Genomic DNA, 14,708 nt, shown 5'->3' with positions numbered 1-14,708 from the left:
CGTACCGAGCGCCTGATAGCACCCCTTGACCGATCTGAACACCGCCCGCCCAGAGGGGAGCCTCGGCCGCAGAACGGAGCGTCGCCGTTTTAACAAAACCACGTTTTATTTGTACATCGAACGTCTCGACCGGAGCGTTTAATTTAAAGGACAGTCTATGATACAGAGACCCGTGCGGGACAGAGAAGAGTGAAGCCATAAAAAGAGACGGAGACGACGGAGACGGCCCACGAGCGCGGGCGGGATCAGGGCTCCTGGCCGCTCGTTTGCTTCGGGTAAGTTTCTCGCAGGTACTTCTTGAAGGCTTCGGGGAAGGAATAAAGAGAAGCCAGATGAGCCGCCGCGCCTCGGCCTTAGGGGAAAATCAAACGGGGGGCGAAGGGTTCGGGGTTCTAATCCCGGCTCCGCCACTCGTCTGCTGGGTGACCTTGGGTAGGTCACTTCTCTGGGCCTCGGTGACCACAGCTGGAAAACGGGGAGCCCCGTGTGGGACAATCTGACGACCTTGTATCGATCCTGATGCTTGGAACACTGCTTGGCACGTAATAATAATAATGATGATATTTGTTAAGCACTTACTATGTGCCAAGCACTGTTCGAAGCGCCAGGGTCGATACGAGGCGATCAGGTTGTCCCACGTGCGGCTTACCATCTTCATCCCCGTTTTATCATCATCATCACTGATTGTATTTATTGAGCGCTTACTATGTGCAGAGCACTGGACTAAGCGCTTGGGAAGTCCAAGTTGGCAACATCTAGAGACGGTCCCTACCCAACAGTGGGCTCACAGTCTCAAAGGGGGAGACGGAGAACAAAACCAAACGTACGAACAAAAGAAAATAAATAGAATAGATAGGTACAAATAAAATAAATAAATAGAGTAAAATAGAGTTTTACAGATGAGGGAACTGGCCCAGAGAAGTGAAGTGACTCGGCCACAGTCTCACAGCTGGCAAGCGGCAGAGCCGGGATTAGAACCCGCGACCTCTGACTCGCAAGCCCGGGCTCTTTCCACTAAGTCACGTTAACACCATCATTATCATTATTATCATTATTATTACCCTCCCCGCAAATTTAGGCTGAGACCAAACACGTTTTTGGGTAGGGACCGTCCCTATATGTTGCCAATTTGTACTTCCCGGGCGCTTAGTACAGCGCTCTGCACCCAGTAAGCGCTCGATAAATACGACTGAATGAATGAAATGCGCTGTAACCTCTCCCTCACTCAAGTAGTAATAATAATCATGGTATTTGTTAAGCGCTTATTATGTGCCAGGCACTGTGCTAAGCGCTGGGGTGCATACAAGCTACTCAGGTTGGATACAGTCCCATATGGGGCTCGCAGTCTCCATCCCCATTTTCCAGATGAGGGAAACTGAGGCCCAGAGAAGTGAAGCCACTTGTCCAAGGCAAGACAGCTGATAAGCGGCAGAGCCGGGATGAGAACCCACGACCTTCCGCCAACTTGTACTTCCCAAGTGCTTAGTACAGTGCTCTGCACACAGTAAGCGCTCAATAAATTCGATTGATTGATTGATTGATTCCGCCTCTCAGGCCCGGGCTCTAGGTACTGCGTCATGCTGCTTTTTCTCACTTCACTCGTTCACTGAATCGCATTTATTGAGCGCTGACTGGGGGCAGAACGCTGTACTAAGCGCTCGGAAAGTACAGTTCAGCAACAGAGAGAGACAATCCCTGCCCACGGCGGGCTCACAGTCTAAAAAGAGGGGAGACGGACAGCAAAGCCGGTGCCCGCCCAAAGCGAGGAGCACTGGAAAGAGCTCGAGCCGGCTGTCCAGAGGACCCGAGTTCTAATCCCGCTCCGCCTCTTCCCTGTCGTGTGACCTTGGGCAAGTCACTCCGCTTTGCCTCAGTTTCTTCCACTGCAAAATGGGGATTCAACGCCCGGTCTCCCTTCTTTAATACCGGGTGGGTCCTGATTGATTGTATCTACCCCAGTGTTTAGAACAGCGTTTGACGCCCAATAAGTACTTAAACACACTAAGGGAAGCAGCTACCTCTGCTCAGCTCATTTATTTCGGAGTCTCTGGGCCCGTTGGAGCGGGACGGACAGGGTCGCCGCTCGGGGAAAGCGTCTAGACACCTTCCTCCCGTTCTCTCTACAGCTCACGCCAGTGGTCCGCGCACAGTAGGCGCTCAATAAGTCCCGTGACGTCCGGTTGGATGGACGGAAGCCGAGAAACGGCCCGCTCCTTCGCCGGCGACATTCTAAAAAACATCCTCAATCCCCACGCGTCCGCTGTGTGACCTTGGGTAAGTCATTTCCCCGCCCTGGGCGCCTCAGTCCCCTCATCTGCAAAATGGGGATTCTCCCTCCCGAGGACACGAGGCCCGATTAACCTGCATCCGCCCCAGGGCTTAGTACAGTGCTTGGCACATAGTGAGCGCCTAAATAGCACATTCTGGTGCTGCCGTGGTGTTGAAACCCCCTTCCGTTCAGCTCACATAGTAAACACTTAATAAATGCCATTATATAGCTTCCCAAGCGCTTAGTCCAGTGGTCTGCACACAGTAAGCGCTCAATAAATACGACTGAATGAATGAATAAAATTATTTTACCCCTTTAACTCTTTAGATGGTACAGAAGCAGCATGGCTTAGTGGAAAGACAAGGGTTTAGAACAATGCTTGGCACATAATAAGTGCTTAGCAAATACCATTATTATTATTATTAATAAACTCCTCGAGGGCAGGGATCCTAGCAAAGGGTTCTCTTCTACCCTGCCAAATTCTCAGTATCAATGGTATTTATCAAGTGCTTAATAATTAATAATAATTATGGTACTTGTTAGATGCTTAACTACGCGCCAGGCACTGTTTTAAGCGCTTGGGTAGATACAAGACCATCAGGATGGACACTGTCACGGTCTTAATTCCCATTTTCCAGGTGAGGAAACCGAGGCCCAGGGAAGTAAAGTGACTTGCCCAAGGTCACCCAGCCCAAAGGTGCTTTCTGTGCGCGGAGCACCGGACTGCTGGAGAAAGGACAATGGGGGTCGAGTGGTTGAATGTGATTCTTGCCCACAGGGAATTTACGATCTACAGCCGACGCTCAGGGACGAATCAAGCGTATTTGAGCGCTTACTATGTGTGGAACACTGTACTGAGCGCTTGGGAGAATACGACAGTGCTAAGCGCCTAGGACAGCGCTCTGCACGCTGGAAGCGCTCAATAAATACGACAAGGAACAGAATTAGCGGACACATTCCCTGCCCACAGCGAGCTTCCAGTCAAAGAGCCTTATGGTTGCTTTTGCCCTCTTAATGTACTGTTATATTCATTCGTTCAGTCGTATTTATTGGGCGCCTACTATGTGCAGAGCACTGGACTAAGCGCTCGGGCAGTACAATAGACGGCCCCGATCGCTTAGTACGGTGCTCTCCACACAGTAAGCGCCCAATAAATACAACTGACTGACAGCGAGTGCTCCGTAAATGCTACCGAATGGAGGAAACTGAAAGCGTCCGGTTATGTTCGGCCTGGGGAAGATGGGATGGTCTGTATTTATTTATTTTATTTTGTTAAGTGCTTAGTCCAGTGCTCTGCACACAGTAAGCGCTCAGTAAATACGATTGAATGAATGAATGAATGAAAATGTACGTATTTATTACTCTATTTTATTTGCACATATTTATTCTATTTATTTTATTTTGTTAATATGTTTTGTTTTGTTGTCTGTCTCCCCCTTCTAGACCGTGAGCCCGCTGTTGGGTAGGGACCGGCTCTAGAGGTTGCCAACTTGGACTTCCCAAGCGCTTAGTACAGTGCTCTGCACACAGGAAGCGCTCAATAAATACCATTGAATGTATGAATGGATGGATTCAGAAGAGCCAGAGTTGAGGTGGGGGGTCTCTGTTGGTGGTATTGATGAATAATTACGATACTGGTTAAGCGCGATGTGCCAAACACTGCCCTAAACACTGGGGTCGAGCCACGATAATCAGGTTGGGCCCCCCCGGGGCTCACGGACTCGATCCCCATCGTACAGATGAGGCAACCGAGGCACAGAGGAGTAGTTTGCCCGTGGTCACACCGTGGACAAGTGGAGAAGCAGCGTGGCTTAGGGGAGGAGGCCCAAGGACCCGGGTTCTAATCCCGGCTCCGCCACTCGTCTGCCGCGTGACCTTGGACAAGTCGCTTCCCTTCCCTGGGCCTCGGTTCCCTCATCTGTCAAGCGGGGATGGGGACGGCGAGCCCCGCTGGAGCCCGGGCTTTGGAGTCGGAGGTCATGGGTTCAAATCCCGGCTCCGCCAATGGTCAGCTGCGTGACCCTGGGCAAGTCACTTCACTTCTCCGGGCCTCAGTGACCTCATCTGGAAAATGGGGATGAAGAACGTGACCCCTCGGTGGGACAATCTGATTCATTCATTCATTCATTCAAATACGATTGAATGAATGAATTTATTGAGCGCTTACTGTGCGCAGAGCACTGTACTAAGCGCTTGGGAAGTACAAGTTGGCAACATATATATCTGGTCACCTTGTAACCTCCCCAACGCTTAGAACAGTGCTTTGCACTGTATATATGTTTGTGCGTATTTATTATTCTATTTTATTTGTACATATTTCTTCTATTTATTTTATTTTGTTAACATGTTTTGTTTTGTTCTCTGTCTCCCCCTTCTAGACTGTGAGCCCACTGTTGGGTAGGGACCGTCTCTAGATCAATCATATTTATTGAGTGCTTACTATGTGCAGAGCACTGTACTAAGCGCTTGGGAAGTTCAAATTGGCAACATATAGAGGGAGGTTTTCGATCAATCAGTCGTATTTATTGGGACAATCTGATTCATTCATTTATTCAGTTGTATTTATTGAGTGCTTACTGTGTGCGGAGCACTGTACTAAGTGCTTGGGAAGTACAAGTTGGCAACTAATATATCTGGTCACCTTGTAACCTCCCCAACGCCTAGAACAGTGCTTTGCACTGTATATATGTATGTGCGTATTTATTACTCTATTTTATTTGTACATATTTATTCTATTTATTTTATTTTGTTAACATGTTTTGTTTTGTTCTCTGTCTCCCCCTTCTAGACTGTAAGCCCACTGTTGGGTAGGGACCGTCTCTAGATGTTGCCAACTTGGACTTCCCAAGCGCTTAGTACAGTGCTCTGCACACAGTAAGCGCTCAATAAATATTAAGTGCTTAATGCCATCATTAATTATTTAATTAGATACCGTGGTTATCATCACATGGTGGAGCCGGGGTTAGAACCCAGGTCGTTCCGACCCCGGGCTCTCTCCGCTCGGCCGCACTGGGGGGTCTCCCGCGCCGCCGGAGGTTTTCGATCAATCGGTCGTATTTATTGAGCGCTTCCTGTGTGCAGGGCGCTGTACTAAGCGCTCGGGAAGGACAAGTTGGTCCCTACTCAACAGTGGGCAGAAGCCACCGCCCGGGTTTGGACGACAAGCCCCGACACTCACCCGTGGGATTCTTCCAGAGTTCGGCGGCGTGGGTGTTCAGGGGGCTGTCGATGTTGGGCTCTGCGGGGGGACAGGGGAAGCCGGGGGGTCGACGAGAAGCCCGGGACGAGACGGGGGAAGCCCCCCGCGCGGCCGCCCGCCCGCCCGCGGCCCCCCGCTCACCTCCCAGCAGGCTCTGGATGGACAGCAGGATGGTCCGGACGTCGTACAGGGCCGACCACTTGTCCTTGAGGATGTCCAGGCAGATGTTGCCCTGGGTGTCGACGTTCGGGTGGTAACAGGGGGTGACGAACTTCACCGTGGGGGCATTGTAGGGGTACCCGCTGGGGAACTCCAGGGACAGCTTGTAGCGCAGGTCTTCGTACACCTGGCGGGGGAGGGAGGACGGAATCAATCCATCAATCAATCGATCGGATTTATTGAGCGCTTACTGTGTGCAGAGCACCGGACTAAGCTTAGCTTGGGAAGTCCAAGTTGGCACCATCGAGAGACGGGCCCTCCCCAACCGTGGGCTCACGGTCTACAAGGGGGAGACGGACAACAAAACCAAACATACTAACAAAATAAAAGAAGTACAAGTAAAATAGAGTAATAAATATGTACAAACATATCATCATCAATCGTATTTATTGAGCGCTCACTATGTGCAGAGCACTGGACGAAGCGCTTGGGAAGTCCAAATTGGCAACGTATAGAGACAGTCCCTACCCAACAGTGGGCTCACAGTCTAGAAGGGGGAGACAGACAACAAAACCAAACATGCTAACAAAATAAATAGAATCGATATGTACAAGTAAAATAGAGTAATAAATACGTACAAACATATCATCAATCGTATTTATTGAGCGCTTACTGTGTGCAGAGCAGTGGACTAAGCACTTGGGAAGTACAAATTGGCAACGTATAGAGACGGTCCCTACCCAACACTGGGCTCACGGTCTAAAAGGGGGAGACAGAGAACAAAACCAAACATGCTAACAAAATAAAAGAAATAGAATAGATATGTACACGTAAAATAGAGTAATAAATACGTACAAACATCATCAATCGTATTTATTGAGCGCTCACTATGTGCAGAGCACTGGACTAAGCGCTTGGGAAGTCCAAATTGGCAACGTATAGAGACAGTCCCTACCCAACAGTGGGCTCACGGTCTAAAAGGGGGAGACGGAGAACAAAACCAAACATACTAACAAAATAAAATAAATAGAATAGATATGTACAAGTAAAATAGAGTAATAAATATGTACAAACATATCATCATCAATCGTATTTATTGAGCGCTCACTATGTGCAGAGCACTGGACTAAGCGCTTGGGAAGTCCAAATTGGCAACGTATAGACGGTCCCTACCCAACAGTGGGCTCACGGTCTAAAAGGGGGAGACGGAGAACAAAACCAAACATGCTAACAAAATAAAATAGAATAGATATGTACAAGTAAAATAGAGTAATAAATATGTACAAACATATCATCAATCGTATTTATTGAGCGCTTACTATGTGCAGAGCACTGGACTAAGCGCTTGGGAAGTCCAAATTGGCAACGTATAGAGACAGTCCCTACCCAACAGTGGGCTCACGGTCTAAAAGGGGGAGATGGACAACAAAACCAAACATACTAACAAAATAGAATAGATATGTACAAGTAAAATAGAGTAATAAATACGTACAAACATACCATCAATCGTATTTACTGAGCGCTTACTATGTGCAGAGCACTGGACTAAGCGCTTGGGAAGTCCAAATTGGCAACGTATAGAGACGGTCCCTACCCAACAGTGGGCTCACGGTCTAAAAGGGGGAGATGGACAACAAAACCAAACATACTAACAAAATAGAATAGATATGTACAAGTAAAATAGAGTAATAAATACGTACAAACATATCATCAATCGTATTTATTGAGCGCTTACTATGTGCAGAGCACTGGACTAAGCGCTTGGGAAGTCCAAATTGGCAACGTATAGAGACGGTCCCTACCCAACAGTGGGCTCACGGTCTAAAAGGGGGAGACAGACAACAAAACCAAATATACTAACAAAATAAATAGAATCGATATGTACAAGTAAAATAGAGTAATAAATATGTACAAACATATCATCATCAATCGTATTTATTGAGTGCTTACTATGTGCAGAGCACTAGACTAAGCGCTTGGGAAGTCCAAATTGGCAACATATAGAGACAGTCCCTACCCAACAGTGGGCTCACAGCCTAGAAGGGGGAGACAGAGAACAAAACCAAACATACTAACAAAATAAATAGAATCGATATGTACAAGTAAAATAGAGTAATAAATATGTACAAACATATCATCAATCGTATTTATTGAGCGCTTACTGTGTGCAGAGCACTGAAGTAAGCGCTTGGGAATTCCAAATTGGCAACATCTAGAGACAGTCCCTACCCAACAGTGGGCTCATGGTCTAAAAGGGGGAGACAGAGAACAAAACCAAACATGCTAACAAAATAAAATAAATAGAATAGATATGTACAAGTAAAATAGAGTAATAAATATTTACAAACATATCAATCGTATTTATTGAGCGCTTACTATGTGCAGAGCACTGGACTAAGCGCTTGGGAAGTACAAACTGGCAACGTATAGAGACAGTCCCTACCCAACTGTGGGCTCACGGTCTAAAAGGGGGAGACGGAGAACAAAACCAAACATACTAACAAAATAAAAGAAATAGAATAGATATGTACACGTAAAATAGAGTAATAAATATGTACAAACATATCATCATCAATCGTATTTATTGAGCGCTCACTATGTGCAGAGCACTGGACTAAGCGCTTGGGAAGTCCAAATTGGCAACGTATAGAGACGGTCCCTACCCAACAGTGGGCTCACAGTCTAAAAGGGGGAGACGGAGAACAAAACCAAACGTACTAACAAAATAAAATAAATAGAATAGATATGTACAAGTAAAATAGAGTAATAAATATGTACAAACATATCAATCGTATTTATTGAGCGCTTACTATGTGCAGAGCACTGTACTAAGCGCTTGGGAAGTCCAAATTGGCAACGTATAGAGACAGTCCCTACCCAAAAGTGGGCTCACAGTCTAAAAGGGGGAGATTGACAACAAAACCAAACATACTAACAAAATAGAATAGATATGTACAAGTAAAATAGAGTAATAAATACGTACAAACATATCATCAATCGTATTTATTGAGCGCTTACTATGTGCAGAGCACTGGACTAAGCGCTTGGGAAGTCCAAACTGGCAACGTCTAGAGACAGTCTCTACCCAACAGTGGGCTCACAGTCTAGAAGGGGGAGACAGAGAACAAAACCAAACATGCTAACAAAATAAAAGAAATAGAATAGATATGTACATGTAAAATAGAGTAATAAATACGTATAAACATCATCAATCGTATTTATTGAGCGCTCACTATGTGCAGAGCACTGGACTAAGCGCTTGGGAAGTCCAAATTGGCAACGTATAGAGACGGTCCCTACCCAACAGTGGGCTCACAGTCTAAAAGGGGGAGACGGAGAACAAAACCAAACATACTAACAAAATAAAATAAATAGAATAGATATGTACAAGTAAAATAGAGTAATAAATATGTACAAACATATCAATCGTATTTATTGAGCGCTTACTATGTGCAGAGCACTGTACTAAGCGCTTGGGAAGTCCAAATTGGCAACGTATAGAGACAGTCCCTACCCAACAGTGGGCTCACAGTCTAGAAGGGGGAGACAGACAACAAAACCAAACATGCTAACAAAATAAATAGAATCGATATGTACAAGTAAAATAGAGTAATAAATACGTACAAACATATCATCAATCGTATTTATTGAGCGCTCACTATGTGCAGAGCACTGGACTAAGCGCTTGGGAAGTCCAAATTGGCAACGTATAGAGACGGTCCCTACCCAACAGTGGGCTCACAGTCTAAAAGGGGGAGACGGAGAACAAAACCAAACATACTAACAAAATAAAAGAAATAGAATAGATATGTACAAGTAAAATAGAGTAATAAATATGTACAAACATATCATCATCAATCGTATTTATTGAGCGCTCACTATGTGCAGAGCACTGGACTAAGCGCTTGGGAAGTCCAAATTGGCAACGTATAGAGACGGTCCCTACCCAACAGTGGGCTCACAGTCTAAAAGGGGGAGACGGAGAACAAAACCAAACATGCTAACAAAATAAAATAGAATAGATATGTACAAGTAAAATAAATAGAGTAATAAATATGTACAAACATATCGTCACCAATCGTATTTATTGAGCGCTTACTATGTGCAGAGCACTGTACCAAGCGCTTGGGAAGTACAAATTGGCAACGTATAGAGACGGTCCCAACCCAACAGTGGGCTCACGGTCTAAAAGGGGGAGACGGAGAACAAAACCAAACATACTAACAAAATAAAATAAATAGAATAGATATGTACAAGTAAAATAAATAGAGTAATAAATATGTACAAACATATATACATATATACAGGTGCTGCGGGGAGGGAAGGAGGTAAGATGAGGGGAGACCCACCGTGCCCACGGCCCCGTGGATGGTCCCGACCCATCGGAAGAGGTTGTCCGACTCGGGGAAGGCGGAGATGCCCTTGTCGCCGGACATCTGGAAGAAGCAGAAGAGAGGGGCGGCTTTAGGCTCGGGAGTCGGAGGATGTGGGTTCTAATCCTGCCCCCTTGGTGACCTCGAGCGAGCCACTTCGCTTCCCCGGGCCTCGGTTCCCTCATCTGGAAAATGGGGACGGGGACAACCTCGCCGCCTTGTATCTCCCCCAGTGCTTAGAACGGTGCTTGGCACATTCATTCATTCAATCGTATTTATTGAGCGCTCACGGTGGGCGGAGCACCGTACTAAGCGCTTGGGAAGGGCAAGGCGGCAACAGATAGAGACGGTCCCTATCCAGCAACGGGCTCACATAGTAAGCACTTAACAAATCAATCGTATTTACTGAGCGCTGTGTGCAGAGCACTGTACTAAGCGCTTGGGAAGTACAAGTTGGCAACATATAGACGGTCCCTACCCAACAGTGGGCTCACAATAATAATAATAATAATGATGGCATTTATTAAGCACTTACTATGTGCAGAGCACTGTACTAAGCGCTTGGGAAGTACAAGTTGGCAACATATAGACGGTCCCTACCCAACAGTGGGCTCACAATAATAATAATAATAATGATGGCATTTATTAAGCGCTTACTATGTGCAGAGCACTGTACTAAGCGCCTGGGAAGTACAAGTTGGCAACAGATAGAGACGGTCCCTACCCAACAGTGGGCTCACAATAATAATAATAATAATAATAATGATGATGGCATTTATTAAGCGCTTACTATGTGCAGAGCACTGTACTAAGCGCCTGGGAAGTACAAGTTGGCAACATATAGAGACGGTCCCTACCTAACAGTGGGCTCACAACAATAATACTAATAATGATGGCATTTATTAAGCGCTTACTATGTGCAAAGCACTGTTCTAAGCGCCGGGGAGGTTACAAGGCCATCAGGTTGTCCCACAGGGGGCTCACGGTCTTAGGGACCGTCTCTATATGTTGCCAACTTGTACTTCCCAAGCGCTTAGTACAGTGCTGCGCCCACAGTAAGCGCTCAATAAATAGGTTTGATTGATTGATTTTACAGATGAGGTAACTGAGGCCCAGAGAAGTTAAGTGACTCGCCGCATTATTGCCTATTGAGTGCTTGCTGTGTGCAGAGTACTGTATTAAGCGCCTGGGGGGAGTCCAATTTAAAAATAGAGACATTCCCTGCCCACTCCCCGGGCACGTCATCCGCATCCAAGGCGAAGATAATAATAATAATAGCATTTATTAAGCGCTTACTACGTGCCAAGCACCGTTCTCAGCGCGGGGGGAGGATACAAGGTGATCAATCAATCGTATTTATTGAGCGCTTACTGTGTGCAGAGCACTGTACTAAGCGCTTAGGGTTGTCAGGTTGTCCCACGGGGGACTCCCAGTCTTCATCCAGCGTGGCTCAGTGGAAAGAGCCCGGGCTTTGGAGTCAGAGGTCATGGGTTCGAATTCTGACTCCGCCACACGTCTGCTGTGTGACCTTGGGCGAGTCACGTCGCTTCTCTGAGCCTCAGTGACCTCATCTGTAAAATGGGGATTATAAAACTGTGAGCCCCCGCCATGGGACAACCTGATCGCCTTGTATCCCCCTCCCCAGCCCTTAGAACAGTGCACTGCACATAGTAAGCGCTTAATAATAATAATGATGGTATTTATCAAGCGCTTACTATGTGCAAGGCACTGTTCTAAGCGCCGGGGAGGGGACAAGCTGATCAGGTTGTCCCACGGGGGGCTCACAGTCTTCACCCCCCTTTTCCAGATGAGGTAACTGAGGCCCAGAGAAGCGAAGTGACTGGCCCACAGTCGGGATTTGAACCCATGACCTCCGACTCCCAAGCCCGGGCTCTTTCCCACCGGGCCACGCCGCTTCTCGTGTGGCTTAACAACGAATGGCTCTGGAGTCAGAGGTCATGGGTTCGAATCCCGGCTCAGCCACGTGCCTGCTGCGTGACCTCGGGCAAGTCACTTCTCTGAGCCTCAGTTCCCTCATCTGGAAAATGGGGATGAAGACTGGGAGCCCCACGGGGGACAACTTGCTCACCTTGTATCCCCCCCAGCGCTTAGAACAGTGCTCCGCACATAGTAAGCGCTTAACAAACGCCATTATTATTATTATTACCACGCTGCTTCTCGTGTGGCTTAACAACGAATGGCTCCGGAGTCAGAGGTCACGGGTTCGAATCCCGGCTCGGCCACGTGCCTGCTGCGTGACCTTGGGCAAGTCACTTCTCTGAGCCTCAGTTCCCTCATCTGGAAAATGGGGATGAAGACTGGGAGCCCCACGGGGGACAACTTGCTCACCTTGTATCCCCCCCAGCGCTTAGAACAGTGCTCCGCACATAGTAAGCGCTTAACAAACGCCATCATTATTATTATTATTATTCATCCCCATTTGACAGATGAGGAAACCGAGGCCCAGAGACGTGACTGGGCCGAAGTCCTAATTGGCGGAGGCGGGATTCGAACCCACGACCTCGAGGCTCCCAAGCCCGGGCTCTTTCCACCGCGCGCGCGTGGAGGGGGGGGGGGTCCAGAGGGGAAACTGAGGCAGGAGCAGGGGGTGTCCGAGGATCCGGAAGCAGAGTGTGGAGGATTCCGAGGGCGGCTCACCATCAGCGTCATCAGCTCCTGCTGCAACCTGCGGGGACAGGGAGGCGGCGGGAAGTCAGGGGGGAAAACAACGGGAAAAACGGGAATGGGGGGGAATGGGAATGGGAGCGGGGTGCGTGACCTCTTGCCGACGGAGCCCCGGGCGGCGGCCCCCGGGGGCTCGGGCCCTTTGTGGGCGGCGCTGGCGGCGGCGGCGGAGGGATCGCGGTTCTGCGAGGCCATCGGAGCGGGACACAACCGGACACACGCACGGCCCGACGGCGGCAAGAAAGTGCCTTCCCTCCCGCCCGCCCGCCCGCGTTTGAATCGGGCCCCGCCGGCCGAGCCGACCAATCGGAGGCGCGCTCGGGTTTGATCCGGCCAATGGCCCGCGCCGACGCGCCCGGACGCCCGGCAACCGACCCCCGCCCACCCAGACGCGCGCCGCCATTGGTCCGGCCGGCGTACGGCCCCGCGCAGCTATTGGTCGAGGGGCCGGCGTCCGGCCCCGCGCCGCCATTGGTCCGGCCGGCGTCCGGCCCCGCGCAGCCATTGGTCGAGGGGCCGGCGTCCTGCCCCGCGCCGCCATTGGTCGGACCGGCGCCCTGCCCCGCGCCGCCATTGGTCGGACCGGCGTCCGGCCCCGCGTTGCCATTGGTCGGGCCTGCGCCCGGACCCGCGCAGCCATTGGTTGAGGGGCCGGCGTCCTGCTCCGCGCCGCCATTGGTCTGGCCGGCGTGCTGGCACGCACTGCCATTGGTCCGGCCGGCGTCCTGCCCCGCACCGTCATTGGCCGGGCCGGCGTCCTGCCCCGCACCGCCATTGGCCGGACCGGCATCTGGCCCCGCTCCGCCATTGGTCCGGCCGGCATCCTGCCACGCGCCTCCATTGGTCGAGAGGCCGGCGTCCGGCCCCGCGCCGCCATTGGTCGGGCCGGCGTGCTGCCCCGCACCGCCATTGGACCGGCCGGCGTGCTGCCCCGCACCGCCATTGGCCGGAACGGCGTCTGGCCCCGCGCCGCCATTGGTCCGGCCTGAGTCCTGCCACGCGCCACCATAGGTCGAGAGGCCGGCGTCCTGCCCCGCGCCGCCATTGGTCCGGCCGGCATCCTGCCCCGAGCCGCCATTGGTCCGTCAGGCGTCCGGCTCCGCGCCGCCATTGGTCAAGGGGCCGGCGTCCGGCCCCGCGCCGCCATTGGTCGGGTCGTTGTGCTGCCTCGCACTGCCATTGGTCGGGCCAGCGTCCTGCCCCTCACCGCCATTTACCGGCCCGGCGTCCTGCCACTCTCCGCCATTGGTCCGGTCGGCGTCCTGCCCCGCGCCGCCATTGGTCCGGCAGGCGTCCTGCCCCGCGCCACCATTGGTCGAGAGGCCGGTATCTTGCCCCGCGCCGCCATTGGTCCGGCCGGCGTCCTACCCCGCGCCGCCATTGGTGGGACCGGCGTCCTGCCCCGCGCCACCATTGGTCGGACCGGAGCCCGGCCCCGCGCCGCCATTGGTCCGGTCGGCGTCCTGCCCCGCGCCGCCATTGGCCGGGGGCCCGGCCGCCAGCACGGCGGCTCTGCGCCTGCGCCGGGCCTTAAAGGGGGCAGCGGGTTGAGGGGATGGAATTGACGAGGCCGATGAGGACACCATTTTTTAAGCGCTTATTATGGGTCAAACACTGTTCCAATTGCCAGGATAATTATAATAATACTAATAATCCTTAATAAGCGCTCTTTAAGTGCCAGGCACTGTCCTAAGCGCTGAGGTAATAATACTAATTATAGTGGTTCTTATTAAGCACTTACTATGTGCCAGACACTGTTCTAAGCGTTGGGATAAAAATAATTATTATTATTCTTATAAAGCTCTTCTTACTCTGCTTAGGCTGGGAATCCCACGTGGAATGTGATGATCTTGTTTCTCTCCCAGCGCTTACTACAGCGCTCGGCACATAGTAGGCGCTGAACGAGCATCAATCAACCAATCAATCATCAATCATCATCAATCGTATTTATTGAGCGCTTACTATGTGCAGAGCACTGTACTAAGCGCTTGGGAAGTACAAATTGGCAACATACAGAGACAGT

The 14,708-nt window shown here is 50.2% G+C and overlaps 1 protein-coding gene across 2 annotated transcripts; it reads right to left on the bottom strand.

Moving 5' to 3' along the window:
* Window positions 1-123: 123 nt before the first annotated feature.
* On the bottom strand, window positions 124-12,880 carry UBE2C (ubiquitin conjugating enzyme E2 C). 2 transcript variants are annotated; one of them, XM_038750597.1, is made up of 6 exons: window positions 12,780-12,880; window positions 12,659-12,686; window positions 9,977-10,063; window positions 5,610-5,814; window positions 5,448-5,507; window positions 124-304 (listed from the first exon to the last, which is right to left on the bottom strand). In XM_038750597.1, exons 1-6 carry the CDS (start codon window positions 12,878-12,880, stop codon window positions 246-248), a joined length of 540 nt encoding a protein of 179 aa, XP_038606525.1. In that variant the 3' UTR covers window positions 124-245. The 2 variants fall into 2 exon arrangements, with proteins under 2 accessions (XP_038606525.1, XP_038606526.1); XM_038750598.1 differs by lacking the exon at window positions 5,448-5,507.
* Window positions 12,881-14,708: the final 1,828 nt, after the last annotated feature.

Source organism: Tachyglossus aculeatus, chromosome 8 (assembly GCF_015852505.1).
Source record: "Tachyglossus aculeatus isolate mTacAcu1 chromosome 8, mTacAcu1.pri, whole genome shotgun sequence".
Lineage (NCBI taxonomy): Eukaryota > Metazoa > Chordata > Mammalia > Monotremata > Tachyglossidae > Tachyglossus > Tachyglossus aculeatus.
Note: the sequence above shows the minus strand (reverse complement) of the source record. Positions and strands in the feature narration are given on the sequence as shown.

Coding starts and splice junctions, on each gene's coding strand:
- UBE2C (XM_038750597.1), bottom strand. CDS start 12,880: ATGGCCTCGCAGAACCGCGATCCCTCCGCCGCCGCCGCCAGCGCCGCC. Junction 5,815..9,976: donor TCCACGGGGCCGTGGGCACG/GTGGGTCTCCCC, acceptor CTCCCCCGCCAG/GTGTACGAAGACCTGCGCTA. Junction 305..5,447: donor ACTCTGGAAGAATCCCACGG/GTGAGTGTCGGG, acceptor CCTTCCCCGAAG/CCTTCAAGAAGTACCTGCGA.